Source organism: Anarhichas minor, unplaced genomic scaffold, assembly GCF_050575085.1.
Source record: "Anarhichas minor isolate MPS153535 unplaced genomic scaffold, ASM5057508v1 ptg000042l, whole genome shotgun sequence".
Taxonomy (NCBI): domain Eukaryota; kingdom Metazoa; phylum Chordata; class Actinopteri; order Perciformes; family Anarhichadidae; genus Anarhichas; species Anarhichas minor.
In genome coordinates this window covers 4,055,298-4,070,226 of record NW_027466488.1, presented here as the reverse complement: position 1 = coordinate 4,070,226, position 14,929 = coordinate 4,055,298, and the positions used below count along the sequence as shown (strand labels likewise).

At 39.5% G+C, this 14,929-nt stretch overlaps 1 protein-coding gene across 1 annotated transcript; it reads right to left on the bottom strand.

Moving 5' to 3' along the window:
- Positions 1 to 5,972: 5,972 nt before the first annotated feature.
- rhcga (Rh family, C glycoprotein a) lies at positions 5,973 to 10,568 on the bottom strand. The gene is made up of 11 exons (XM_076109952.1): positions 10,340 to 10,568; positions 9,051 to 9,243; positions 8,575 to 8,725; positions 8,318 to 8,465; positions 7,985 to 8,151; positions 7,762 to 7,899; positions 7,227 to 7,363; positions 6,889 to 7,013; positions 6,298 to 6,371; positions 6,104 to 6,177; positions 5,973 to 6,006 (listed from the first exon to the last, which is right to left on the bottom strand). The coding sequence occupies exons 1-11, from the start codon at positions 10,566 to 10,568 to the stop codon at positions 5,973 to 5,975; spliced, it is 1,470 nt and encodes a 489-aa protein (XP_075966067.1).
- Positions 10,569 to 14,929: the final 4,361 nt, after the last annotated feature.

Genomic DNA, 14,929 nt, shown 5'->3' with positions numbered 1-14,929 from the left:
AAGCCCAGATGGACTCTGCAGCCTGCTCCAATCAGCTCACAAAGGTGATATAATTGCCAGGGCAGGATGGGACAAGGCCACCGCCTTTGGAGTTCTTCAGTCTCCTCCTTTTCCCATTGCACCTATTCTCTCCCACTCTATACTCACTGATTATACTCCCCTCCCTCATTGTCCCATTATCCCCCTCCAACAACAGGCCAATTTGTCCCTCCAGCTTGGCTCCCGCCTCCCCTCCTGCTGCGTTATTTAGCCCCTCTTCTGCACTTCAATGGCAGGTACTGATTAGAGAACTTCCACGACCTCTTCGCTATTCCTCAAAAATCCCTCCTCCCTTTCCCAGCAACCTTTAATCTGATTACAGGCTTTCTGCAGCTTTTCAAAGGAGGCCAGTCCCAGGAGGACAATGGCAGACCAAGTGGTTTCACAAACACACTCCCCAGGGTCATATGATTCACAAGAGGAGCTGCGTCCACTCTCCTCAGTATCAAATCGCTGCAAGGCCTGTCCGCACAATGATTTAAGAGAAACATCTCTGTTACAGTGGATCCATCTTTCACCTATTGGACCCTGTCGTCAAAAATCACAGCAAACTTCTGCAGTGTCTGAAAACACTGGATTTGAGTCAAGATCCCAAAGGTCTATATCTGTCTATTTATAGAAGATAAACAACTGGAGCAAACTGATTGATTTGTAGCCATTGACAGTTAAAACAAACATTTTGACACCACTGAGTCTTCATCACAGTCAAATCCTGATTATGTTGGTGTTTGGGTGAAACGATTTTGACTCCGATGCAGGTACAGCTACATTAAATGCCGCAAATGAGTGTGCTCCAGTGCTGTGTTACCACTGAAGTTTGCTGAGAAGCACCTGACTCTGCTTCACAGAAGGTGTGTCACAGGTTCATGCTGTACTTTGTCTTGGTTTGAAATTCCCATCAGTCCTCAGAATGTGAAATAACTACCACACCTTCCTTCATGACTTCTATGGAATACAATTGCAAGTATAAAATAAATATATATTTGTGACTAAATGCACAGATGATCAGAAAGTAAGTGTACAAAGAAAGTTAGTTGTTCGTTAGTTAATGGTAAATGTATAATAATAGTATCTGATAATTAGTTAGTTGATGGTCAGTTAATATAATTAGTTAATTAATAGGTAGTTACTAAATAGTTAATTATTGTTTACTAGTTAGTTAGTTAGTGAGGTAGTTAGTTAGTTAATAGATAATAACTAGGTAATAGTTAGTAACAACTTGTCATTGAAGTAACTTATGAGTTAGGTACAGGTTGGCACAGCCTTGTCTCCTAAAAATGATCCATGTTGTTGTTTTGCAATCAGAAGTGACACAAGAGCGTGGAGTTAAGTCCAACCGAACGGTGAATAAGACATTTTTAGGCGACTAAAATGGTTACAATTAACTTTCATGAACTGAAAACACACTGTGAAAGGCTTAAAGTTGTAAGACGAAAACACGGACGACGTTGTGGTAGCGACGTGTGAATCACAAAGTAGCCACACAAAGTAAAAACTACAATACAATCAGACTTTGTTTTTTCCAACCAGAGGAGTCACCCCCGGCTGGCTATTTAAGTTTAAGGCACTTCCACATCGGCTTCACTTTTCATACCGGATGTTGCCGCCTGGTATGACACCATGTAAATGGTGTGTGTGTCATTGCACTATAACAACACAGACTATAAGGTATTTGACCCCAGCTGAGTGTTAATAGATAACCCCTCAGTTAACTTGCTTAAACCCATCAGGCCTTTTTAGAGACCTCTTCAGTCAATAAAGCTTCTACCACCAGCCAACCTGACAAGACCAGCACAAAGCACATGTCCACCCAGTGTATTGAGAGTTCATTAATGTCACAGTGAATGGTCAGGAAATGACCCTATTGACTGGCATGTCCAGGCTTCATTACCATCAGAATAAAGGGAGCAGAAGGGCCGGAGCCCTGGAGGCAACAAGCAAGCTCGTGATGACCTGAAGGAGCTGGACATCCAATTGGCTCACAGTTTAACCCTCTTAGACTGAACACACTTTCAACGTCAGTCAAATCAAACTAAAGCCAACTAATGATGTTTTAGAGATGAGGATATTTCTCCACTCGTTCAAGGAGCATCAGTTCAGCAGCATTTAAACTTGATGCTACATGAGAGACCTTGAGTTGTCAGAGTCACATGACTTAAGGTGTCGCTGGTTGTGGAACTGCACTGGAAACAGTGTCAGAATAATTTGTTTGTAATGTGTACTGCTGAAGTTAAGTATATGCATCATCATATATGCATTTTGTTGTCTGAATGGATTTTTTTTTAAATCTTGTTTGTTCTTTTAAAACTTCTAACACATTAAAACACTGACTACTGTTCATCCTAAAATTTCTTCGGGACATATCCCACACACACACACACACACACACACACACACACACACACACACACACACACACACACACACACACACAATCATATACAGGTCTTTATCTCTAAGGACAGAAGTGTTGATATAAAAGAGGGCTAAAACTTCTCTTGAGCCAGAGAAGTATATATTCATACATTATTCCCCTACATTTTTTACCTCATAATGTCACCTTGTGGAGTTATACAGGAATTATACAGGTTTGGGCGATTTGTTTGACATCTGAGTGATGAATGTTATCTTGTGATATCAAACCAGCCTCCTTTAAATAGAGAGAATAACAGCTTTTGGAAAACATGGTTATGAGAAGAGCTATACAAATGTACTATTGTTGTATGTCCAGTAAGCTATAGGTTAAGCCATTCCATTAGGTTAAGCATTGAGCATCCTCATTTTGGATTGATACAAGACTAAATCAAATGATAACGACTATTATTATGAAAAGAGAAAGATTAATTAAAACAAGACAATTCAAAACTAATATTTCTGAGGCTAAAAGTAAGTCTATATTATTTTCAATTCAAGAGACAACCCAAGACTAAAGATTTCTCAAGGTATATTTTTGAAAATGGAAATAACATAGAAATAGGATTGCTAGAATATTTATTTGATATATTTATTTGCAATGCCACATTTTTACAGGAGCTGGAATGTATGAGGCATTCAGATGAGTTTATTCTGTAACAATGGCACACATGCACGAACACAGTCGCTGAGCATGAATGGAAGGTTGGTCAGATGTTCGCTCCCGCTTGAAACAGCACATAAGATTCCCATACTAGCTGTTTTACTCTTATATCGGGATTGCATAGTGGTACACTGATCATATAAAAAGAGCAACACAAAGATGAAATAAAAACATATTCTGGGCCATGTAATCGTGAATTTCCATCAACAATAATAGCAATTATCTATAATGACAATAATCAATAATAACTCCTACCATATTATTATCTTCTTACAGTATAATAAAATATCCTGATTCTCCAACCAAAATGTTTGCATTGATGCCACCTTGTGGTGATAATGGAGTGTAGCAGAGAGCATTAGTTAAGTATGAGTAAACACTTAATTCATCATTTATAAAGCATTGTTCCTACATTAATAATTCATTAGTATGCAGATCATAACAACAGTTATAAATGTTTTATTCTTGATTAATAAGCCCGTCTATTATGTGTTTCATTATTGTGTTTTCATACGTTATAAATGATGGATTCCCCATTTGTAAATGAAGTATTATATATTTTACAAACCAATTATTAAGGAGTTGTAGATGATTAATAAGATCATTTATAAAGTGTTAGTAAATGATGAATAACTTATTTAGATGTACATTATTCATGCATTTATATATATAATGATTTAGATATGCACTAATGGTTACTAAAGGTCACCGTCACACTGGTCTACTTTTTTGGCCAAATACTGGTTGACATGCTCATTGAGTCACTCTCCAGACCTGCCACTGCTTTATTAGAGAAACATGAAACAGCTGCTCCTTTGGCAGTAAGAATTGGTGCTGTTCAGCCGCAGCAAGAGGAGGCATTTCTCAACTGTTTTTGTCAACTGCAATGTCGACTGTTTTCCACATGACTAAGGCAATTATTTAGATTGTTTTTGCCATGGTGAGAGCAGGAATCTTCACTGTTCTTGCCGTAGGGCGAGAAGTATTTTTAACTGTTGTTGCCAAGGCACCAACAGGAGCTGTCACAGTGGTGCCGTACTTGCCAACTGTGAACAATGAACAAGTCAATTCAAAATGAAGTTTTAGCGTAAGTTCAGTCAGGAAGACGACACTCTTGCATGCCTAAACCCGTAGTTAGGCATGCACACTCATTATTTCCTTGCTGTTATTGTTTGAGGCTGCTGATCATGATATCAGCTGTTCTAGATCAGCTGGTCTCTTCTATCCAATAGCACAACGACACAATTACATCGTTGGCCTATCATCTTGCTGCTGTCTCTTTTTAAATATGACGTTCATGCTGCTGTTACGCAACCCTCCACCTCCGCCAAATCTTCACAGATTAATCAGCTTCATTAACTCATCATTTTATCAGCTTCATCAGCCACCATCACCACCAGTGTCTGGACTCCACGGGGGGATTTATCTTGCTGCTGCTCAGGGCAGACGCCCCTCGATTACAAATCTCTCTGTAAAGTCCAAGCGCCAAAGACTCTGAAGACTTTATCATCACATATCATTTGTTCACAATAAACAATTATCTTTTCTTTATCTGACTTGTCTCTCCTGATTGAACTCTATTTTACTTTTGAAAAACTGTGTTCTTAAGGTTGGAGCCAAGGCTGGTTTACCAACGGGCCTCAGACCGTCAGGGGGCCCAAAGCAAAGATTCATCATCTATCAATTAGTTTGTGGTAATTTCATCAATTGAATTCATTTTAGTCAATACAGTCTAAACTAATGTTTACAATCACATTCACAACGGGAGAGGAGATCGGGTGGTGTGAAATTAAATTGACCAACAATGGCAGAATGTGTTGAGGAGATATTGTGGGACACTAAGAGAAATATGAATGAAATAAACTTCCTGGGGTTGATGTTTTTTTTAGGCACATGAGAGGCTATTGCTGAAGTATCAGTAATATGAGTAATTTAACGATGACAGTATTGCATTTTAATCATAGGGGCTGAGCAAAAAAAAAAAAGAGTGTAAAGACAATGATATAAGGTTATTGTTTAATTCCAGTTACATGTGATTTATGAATGTCTACATCATGAAGACAACAAGCAGGTCGCCACATACAATCACATATAGTATATGGAGGTTGCCTAACATTCAACACTACAGCGAACAAATCGCTGAAAATTGTATCATAGTTACAACAGTAAGTAAAAACTTCCACCTTAAGAACAAGCAAGTTATGACCATAATATGCAAGATTAAACCATATGTACACACAGCTTACAAAAACCTATACATCATTTTAAAGAAATAACTACAAGATACAACTCAAAAATGGTCTAATTTGGCTGCACAAATAGCCTACTTTAGATTATTCACTAATCACCTTCATTTATACACCATTTTTCTAACAGTCTTCATTATTGAGAAATAAAATGGCAAACATTTCATCAATTTAAAAAGGCATGACATAAGAGCTTTAGAGCTGATGTACGAATGTTTCTCAATTCTTCTGTGCATTATAATCATCTTACACAGCATCAACAAAGTGTCTTTGACTTCCCATTGTGCTGCTTGGATTCAGAACCTGATATTTTGCAGTCATTAAGCATCTGCAAATCAAGTTTCATCCAAAATGAAAGAGAAAGTAAATGTAGTTTAAAAGTTCCTTCAAAATAAAACCAGATTGGGAATAATTTTTCCATCTATGAGTTCTCTGATCACCATCATAACCTTAAGCTTCCAATCATTCACAAATCTGTCGGGTGTAAAAAGTGCGAGACAAGAGTGGCAGAGGGCCGGTGTGTTCCTTTCTTTGTATAAGTGCACATTTTGGTGGCTGCTGTTGTTTCACAGCTGTATCAAGTTCAAAGTGAAATGAGGGGCTTGATGTTTCTAACTTTGCTCCACAGAGAAGTTTGATTCGGATCTGTGGACAAAAAGAAAAAAAATCACGTTTTAAAGAGATTTCAAGAGATTTCAAGAGAAAAAGCACCAACTGACGTTGTCTGTGTGAGTGAACTTACATGTCTTGGTGCTTGTGTATCATGTGGTTGTTGTACTCCAAAACAGGAGGGATGCTCTCCTCATCCTCAGGAACCTAAAACAGACACAGGGGATCAGATCATGAGCCAGATATGCATCTGAGTAATTTCATCGTCCAGTCTCTTCACTTAAAAAAGGACAAGACCGCCATCTAGTGGTAGAAAAGCCCTCTTACCTCCCAGTAAACTTCATCATCATAGCAGTTGTCATCAGCAGGGTCACCCCAGATAGGTAACCTCAGAATGAGACCTTTGAAGACAGAAAAAAAGCACTTAAAGAAGACTTCTATCTTCAGTTTTAAGTTTTCAAAAGTAGTTAAAACCTATTTTGCACTTAAGATAATAAAATTTAGTCAAGTGTAAAAATCCCAGGAATTTCCCATGTGACTATTCCTGAGCTGCTAAACAAGCACTTTAGGATTCAAGGAATGTTTTCCTGCCAGAAGATTTAGCTCCGTAATCCTAGTAAATAACTAAACGTTTCCTAACTATAACATACAGAAACACTAACATTGACACGTACCCTTTTTACTTCAATTGACATAATTTCTCATTTTGGCAGTTTTTCTTTCATATCTTTTCACTTGGAGGAGTTTCCTTTCAATAGAGGTCTTTCAAAACAAATTGTAAACAACCTTTTAGGTGCTAATAAATATCATCATGCCTCTGGTTACCTTAACATGATCATTGAAACAGAGTGCCTTGTATGGAAATATAACTGCTTGCCTTTGTCTGAAAGTAATACTCAACACATTTGACATACTCACCAACAGCCGCTCCTCCAACAACTCCAAATGCAATAGCCACACATGTGCCAGCAGCCTGGAAGCCTCCCTGTGTTCCTGGCGTTCTGTCTGCAAACTCTCCTTCAAAGTCAAATGTCTCGATCAACCTGGATGGAAAAATAAACTTTTTAATCCCAAGAATGTTTGCTTCTGCATGATTAGATAAAAATAAACAATGCCTGATGTCTGGGTGCGTGTTTCCATGTCAGTTAGTGCTTTCCCTCACTATGTGTGAGTCAACAAAGATCAGGTTTTCTGTATTTGTAGTTATAGGTGTGTGTCGGTGTGTGTGTGTGTGTGTGTGTGTGCCAGTCACTCACCCCTGCCTGCTATAGACCTCTTCAGAGGCGAATGCAGCAACAATGGCGCCTATAAAGCCGCCGAGCATCCCTGGCACAGCGTGCAGATTGTGGACACCACATGTATCCTGGAGCTTTAGGTATTTCTCCAAGAAGGGCTGAGAATGAGAAAACCGATCATACATTAATTACTGATGTGTAAACTGTACCTCATTTACATGCCTCCTCACAATAATTGTCGGCACCTGCTAACCCTTGAAGTGTGTCGTGACACCTTGCATAGGTTCACTGGACTCTTTCCATCTTACATATAATTTTGAAAGTAGTCTACACAGTGCGTGCTCCTTTAAGGCGTCATCACTTCTTATAATCCTATTGTTTTCCTGTTATACAACCCACAACTGGTTTTATTTTGCTTCTCCTTTTCAGGCTGCTTCCTTTTTAGTTTTTCTCATGCCACTTTTTCCTCTTTTTTTAACTTTCCATCTGAGCCACAAGACAGAATTCAAGATTTCTGTCAGAATAAAAGTCAGGAGGTGAAAGACTGCAGGCTTACCGTGACAAACAGGTAGCCAAAGGTGGAGATGATGCCACAGCAGAAACCCACGATTAGAGAACCATAAGGAGTGATCATGAACTCTGCTGCCGTTCCCATTGCAACACCACCTGCCAGAGTGGCATTCTGGATGTGCACCTGTCAGGTAAAACAGCATGTTAGTTATGAGAAATACATAAATGACAGGTTGCAGATTTGTTGTTTTTCAGTGACATGGCATTACCATGTCCAGTTTTCCTCTTTTGTCAGACATGCTGGAGATGGCCACGGTGGTGAGCACAGAGGAGGCGAGGGCGATATAAGTGTTGATGGCTGTTCTGTGCTGTCCAGAGCCGTGGTCTGTGATTGCCGAGTTGAAACTGGGCCAATACATCCACAGGAACAGTGTACCTGTGAGGTAAGATAAAGTCAACGAAACCACAGTTAGATTAACACATTTACAATCAAGTAAGCATGTTTTGACAATGATGAATGTAAAATATCATAGATATTCTGAATAAACTACGTCCTAAAGAAAACACTAAAAGTGTTGAACTGTCAAAAATAAATCCCTCACCAATCATAGCAAACACATCAGAGTGGTAGGTAGATCCGTTGAGGCGTTTGCTTTGGTGTAGGTTTGGTCGATAGAGAACCCAGGAGATGGCCAAACCATAGTACCCTCCAAAGGCGTGAATGACCATTGAGCCACCAGCATCTCTGCACTGTGTGAATAAGCAGTAAAAATAAGAAATTGCAATGTTTGAGGGAATATTCTCACTCCTTGGACAATAATAAAGCTTCCAGCGGGATGATTGTGTTTGTAAGACTCACATGAAGGAGGTCGAGGATGATGTATTCCTCCACAGCAAACAGTGTGACGCCAAACAAGGTGACAATCATCAGCTGGACAGGGCTTACTTTTCCCAGGAGGGCACCGTAGGCAATCAGAGAACTGGCAACGCAGAAGTCAGCGTTGATCAAACTGTGAGGAAAAAAGGAAAATAACAAGAAAAAAATTGAGTAAGTGGAAACTTTAACAATCAAACAATCAAATCTGCATTTAACAGATTGTAAAGGGCTTTGCCATGACAAGAATGCTATTGTCTCAGGGACGCCACGAGACAAAATAAGTTTTGACATGGTGACAACTGAGACAAAAGAACATGAAAACATGGTGAAACATTTCTGTATATCTTTATCTTTATGTTTTGTTTTCATTTTTGAGTGACATAACCTGCACATACCTGCATCTGTCCAGTTTAAATGATTGACAATGCATAAAATGCTGTTCCTTTCGCATGCCTTACCTCTCTACTCCAATAGAGATCGTTGCGGTGACGGGGTCGAGCGCGTGGAACCAGCCTTGCATGAGAAGAGCCCACTGCACACCAAAGGCAGCAATCATGAAGTTGAAGCCCACACCACCAAAGCTGTAGCGTTTCAGGAAGGTCATGAGGAAACCAAATCCAACAAAGATCATGACATGGACGTCCTGGAAGCCTGGAGAGAGGAAAATAAACACATTTGTGTAATGGCATGAAATTAGCACATTCATTTTCTACTTTGAATTAACTTAGGGTCATTTCAATGAAATAATAAAATTAAGTTATGTAATCGAAGTTTCTTGTTTCTGCAAGATACAAGATTGCCTCTCAACGGTTCTCAACATGTCCGGGGTATAGCTAAATGTGCTAACAGTGCAACTATGGCAAAAGTGCTGACAGAGCTAACAGTGACAACATAAAGGGTAAAGCATGGGAGGTGCTACGCTTCCACAACGATGCTTGTTGGTCTAGACTGCTCTGTCAACTGTTACATAATGAGTGTAGTGCAGAGCAGCAGACATGAGCTAGCCGGTGGGGCGCACTCAGATGCATAAACATGCACGAAAAGCATGTAGCCCGGCTAACAAAGCAAGGAGAAGCTCTGACAACCACACACTTAGAGGGAGACTGGCTTCATTCTCTGCTCAGGTAAACGTTCCTCCACCATTACATCTTTACAAAGCATAGAGTTGTTTGCTGCTTTATTAATGCTCTGAATGTTTAAATACAGCTTCTTCAATTTTGGATTTGTAATTTATCATTGCATGTTGAGATTTTATCAGTTTAAAACGATTACCGTCTTGAACATATAATTGCAGATGGAGAACTTCGAGATTACATCAAACTGGAAATACGGGTGCTAGATTGCCAGAGGGTCAAACGTAAGCCCAGAAGAATGCAACCAAGTACCTTTTGAAACTAAGTATCACAAGTTTGCCTTTTTAACAATCCCAATCTAATTGTAGTCGTAAAAAACAGCCTCCTTATATAATAATTCATGATGTTTTGATAAGCTCTAACATTCCAATGCAGCGTACACAAACCAAAGACATAATTGAGAAGAGTGAAGTTGGAGTAAAATTGCTACAATTTGGTTTTAAACTGTTGCAGCTGAAAGACAAATGTTTAATTTTGTCGATCAACAAATAAAAAAATGTTGGTGCATGGCCAACATCACTGACACAGGGTCAGCAAAGCAAAACCTGCATTTAGATATGCAACTCTTTGTTGCAAGATACATTTCCTCACACACTGTCGATTGTTGTACTTACTGGGATATCTGAAGTAGAAGTCATTTTCGATATCGCTGGTGATGTTGTTTCTTTCTTTGAGCTCTAGCCATTTTCGTACGTCTGATTCCTCATCATAGCGGATGAAAATTCCAAACAGTACAATCATAGCAATCTGCCAGATGAAGCAGACAGCCGGCAGAGTAATACGAACATTGGTGTTCTTTTGCCGGCAGAAAAAACTTCCCATGCATTCTAGAAAGTTCCCCATGATGATAACTCTCTTCTAATGATGCTCTGATCACTCCTCAGCCAGGGCACCTGCTCGGATGTGACTTCCAGCAGCTTCTCAGCAGGTATATATGTATTCATGCATATGGTCCTTTGGCGGGGTGTGCTGCTTTTGTTCACAGGGGGTGGATACACCTTAGCGGTTTAAACCACTCCCTACTGTACCTGCCTACTTGTCTTTCCACAGCCAGGCCAAGCTGGTGAACACTCATTACCAGCAGGAAATAAAGTAATCATTAATGCTTGATAAAAATGTTGCTGTACAGACGAACTTAATATGGCATCATTGTGTGATGTGGCCACTTCTAGCCATTAGCGCAACATGTTTTGCATTTGCTTGACAATGGACACAGTCAGAAACGTGGTAAATATCAGGTCTTGGTGTAACAGTAAAGATATTCAGCCACAAAATCCAACACCTGCAACTGCAGTTGACATAATGACTTGCTAGAATTGTTAACTCTCCTGTATTAGAAATGATTTGAATGAGTTTCAGCCATGTGCTCAGTGAGAACATTAAACGAATTGGTGAACACACCTGTCTATCAGGCTTACGCTAAACATCATCACCAGAGTTGTGATTTGAATGGAGGCGTATATTACTCCGACCAGATGACACGGCCGTGTTATTACAGGAATCGTAAAACTGTGAATTGAGTCTTTCTGTCAACATATCTCTTACACTTCGTTACAACCTTTAGCTGATTGTTTACTGAGCCTGTTTTGTACTGCTGCGAACCACTCTCTCTCCACTGGAGAAGCTGAGGGTAAAGTGCCTTGTTTAAGGACCCATTAAGATAACTGAGGAATACTGTTGGATGAGTGGTTGAAAAGCATACATACTGTACTGTCAGACAAGAAAGACAAGAGGAAGCGACTGATTCCAGCAATTAGCCACTTGGCTGGATGCGGGAGAAGATCCTGTTCCTAACTCGCTTGAACAAAGAGATTCCAGGCTTTTCACACGTTTGGGGCGAGGTTCCCGTTTAATTAGAGTTCACTCTGACTTCTCTGGCTTGCAGTAAAAACCGTGCAATCTCCCCATCACCCATGCCTCATTACTTGTCAGTTGCACCTGTGCCCCATATATCAATTACATGCCAAACTAATACGCACTGCCACCCGTGGTCAACCTGAGATAGGCTCCCAATATAAACTGCTATAATACCCAGACTTAACTAATGGCTCCTACATAGTATGACCCCCCCAAATGAGTGATGGCTCAATAAGAACAAATCTGTATTTATTATTTTGTCACACCGTGCTCAGTCACTATAGTGTACGATGAGCAGAGACACGGTTGTCCGCATCATGTGGCCGTTTGTGTTCTCTTCCTACAATTCTGTACTTTGTGTTCTGTTAGTTTTTTTCCAAACGTGATGCCTATCAAACGGAAGAGATTCCAGTGTAAAGATCCATCATTTAAATCTTTGTGACACTAAGAACATTCCAGATAGCTGCGTTCTATCTCAACTCATTACGTAACACAACAGGTTATGTATCACTGACGAGATTGTCCTCATTGATAACATTATAGCATGTGCTCAAGAGTCAAACGTTGATTTACAGTTTAATAACCCTAAACCTACCAAATATCACATGCAATGAATCACTAAGTTTAGCAGGTTTTTAAGTAGACAAGAGCCGGTCTGCAAAGAAAAACACAAAACAGGTATTAGATTGTTTTAGTCATTCATTTCCCCAGTATTACATTAGGTTTATTAGTCCTTAATTTTGTCAACAGGTTGAGTTATGTTTTCATGACAGACTGACGTATTGTGTCAGTCCCTCGTTCTTTCGTACTTGCTGTCATTTCACTTTGCCCGTTTAATTTCAGCTGAATGTTAGAATTCCCCTGAGGTGAATGCAGGGTTATATCTCTGACGATCATGGTGTAACAACGCCGTGCACTTTCTTTAAGGCGTGAGAAAGATGGGGAATTGCACACCCAGGGTATTCTGATCCTTCCTCGATGTAATGCGAGCAGATTCAGCCAGAAGCTGTGGTCCTGTTGAGATGTTTTAACTTGTATTATAGAATACCTTTCCACTGTACCTGCATCAAGGCAGATCTTAGCGCTATTCATGCAAGAGTTTGTGCTTGCCGAGCGAGTACCCAGCGCACGCAGGCTTTATTTTGCTTATTGATGTATTTTCACTGAAACCCTCTTTATACACATTGTTCATTTTTGAAGAGGCATTTTTTCATTGTGACGGAACTTGTGAGATTTGCTTCTCAACAAAACATATTTGTTTCTTAATATTATGTGGTTGTGAACTGGTTTGTCTTCTCGATCAGCTAAAATCTGGGGAATCAGTACCACCATATTATGGTCTTGTGTTTTCAGTATGTTTGCACTGTATTTGTTGTACTGCATTGTCTTGTGTTTAATTGCAGATTCACTAGTATTACATTGAACTGGTAAGAGTCCAGTACACCAATGATGGGCAAAGAAAACCAGTAGTCTATAAATATCTACTGTGCTGAATAAAACAAGATGTAATTTAACATAAAGTGATTCTTGTAACTTTTGTTGAATGCTAAAATGTAGTGTAACAGATACAAGACACAATATCTAGGTTTCCCAACCGTTTTGCTTGCGACTCCTCATCACCAGTCACATATGGCCACCTGATGTCACCAGTTTGACCAAAAAGTGATATTTTTCCTATTTTATTTGAATCATTTTAGAGAAGAAGAAAAAGACAAAAAAAATAGGCAAAACTTTGTGTAGCAGAATTGTATGTTTTTTTTTTTTTTTTTTTTTTTATCATTTCCTCTTCTGCTAAAAAAATTGCAGCGCTTCAGATTTACCGTGTGACCCTTACGTGGGTCCTGACTTCCAAGTTGGCTGATTTCAAACTTCGCTAACATTACCCACCATAAACCACTGGTCATACAAGACTGAGTGCTGAGTCCTGTACTGAGCGGGTGCATTTTATTGTGTGAATTAAAGTTTACATCTTTATGGAGAGTGTTGTTCAATCACAAGATGATGTTAACAGCACTGTCACAGAAAGCATCCACACTGAGCATGGACCACTGCTGCAGAGGGAACAGCAGGTGAGTGATCATGCTGTTTTGTCTTTTCAGGATAAATATGTCTACATAAAAAATATTTTTTATAAAAGAGTTGAGGTGGTTGAATTGTTTCATTTCAGCCCTGGAGTGGTTAAACATGTGACGGATGGACTAAGTGGAGTCTTCAGATCTTATCTGATGGAGGTATTTCAGCAATGTTTCCTGTCACATGGTGTCACATGGTGTGGCATGCTCTGCTTTAGCCGGACAGAGACCTGGAATGATGCCACAGGAAAGATTATGCGCACCTGTCATTCGACAGGTTAGTGAGACACAGATCAGGGCACTGAAGCTATTCAAACAACAAAGCGTTTCCTTATTTGTCAAACAAATACTAGCCTATCCCATTGAGCTTGCTCATTTGGCATCACTTAAAAGAAAACCACAGGAAGGATTAAGCTCTTCAAATGTATCATTTCATTTAAGTGTGAAAACTCAATGTGCATATTTCTCTATCAGCGTGGGTTTGAGAAATAATTTGACATCAACAACTTTAAATGCACGGAAAAGGCATCTAATGATTTGTTCCCTCCCACATCAATGAAAGCAATATTTTTTTTTGTGCTTATGCATCACATAAATCATCTTGTTACATCACAATGCTTTATGGTGCACCTATGACAGATATATAAAAGGCGAGTCAATCATTTGAAATTGATCTCTACAACACAGCTTGTGAAATAATTATTCAATGAGTGTTTTGTACTTTGATGAAATCCAGCTGGAGCAGCCAGAAGAGTGTGACTAACCAGAAAGGATTTCCTTGAACATATCAGCACATGCAACCAGATGCTGAACTGATACGTGAGCGTCAGGCAGTCGGCTGTTTCTTGGTGACAGAAATCTGCGATACACTCTCAAGACGATCTGACACCCAGATAACCCCCAACCACTGAGTTACGATCTGCGGATGAGACACATGTTTTCTTTGTCATACTTGTTTGTCTCTTACATGGTCCATCATGAGACTTCAAGTTCACGCACGTGCAAACTGCTTTGTGTGGCTCACTCAGCCTCACAGGTGACTCTGAGCAACAATGGACCCATGTGACTACATTACTGGTGTAGTCATTTTCATCTTTTATTATTGGGTAGTTATGTTGGAGCAACTATACACTCATATAAGATCATGATTTAATCTAAATGTGGCAATTGTGACAAGTGACATCAAAGATCTTTTAATCTAGGTTTTCTTTAATTCTCTTAGGTTTTATTCCACACCTTCTTATCTTGTATCAGCACCTCACTGAAACCATATGA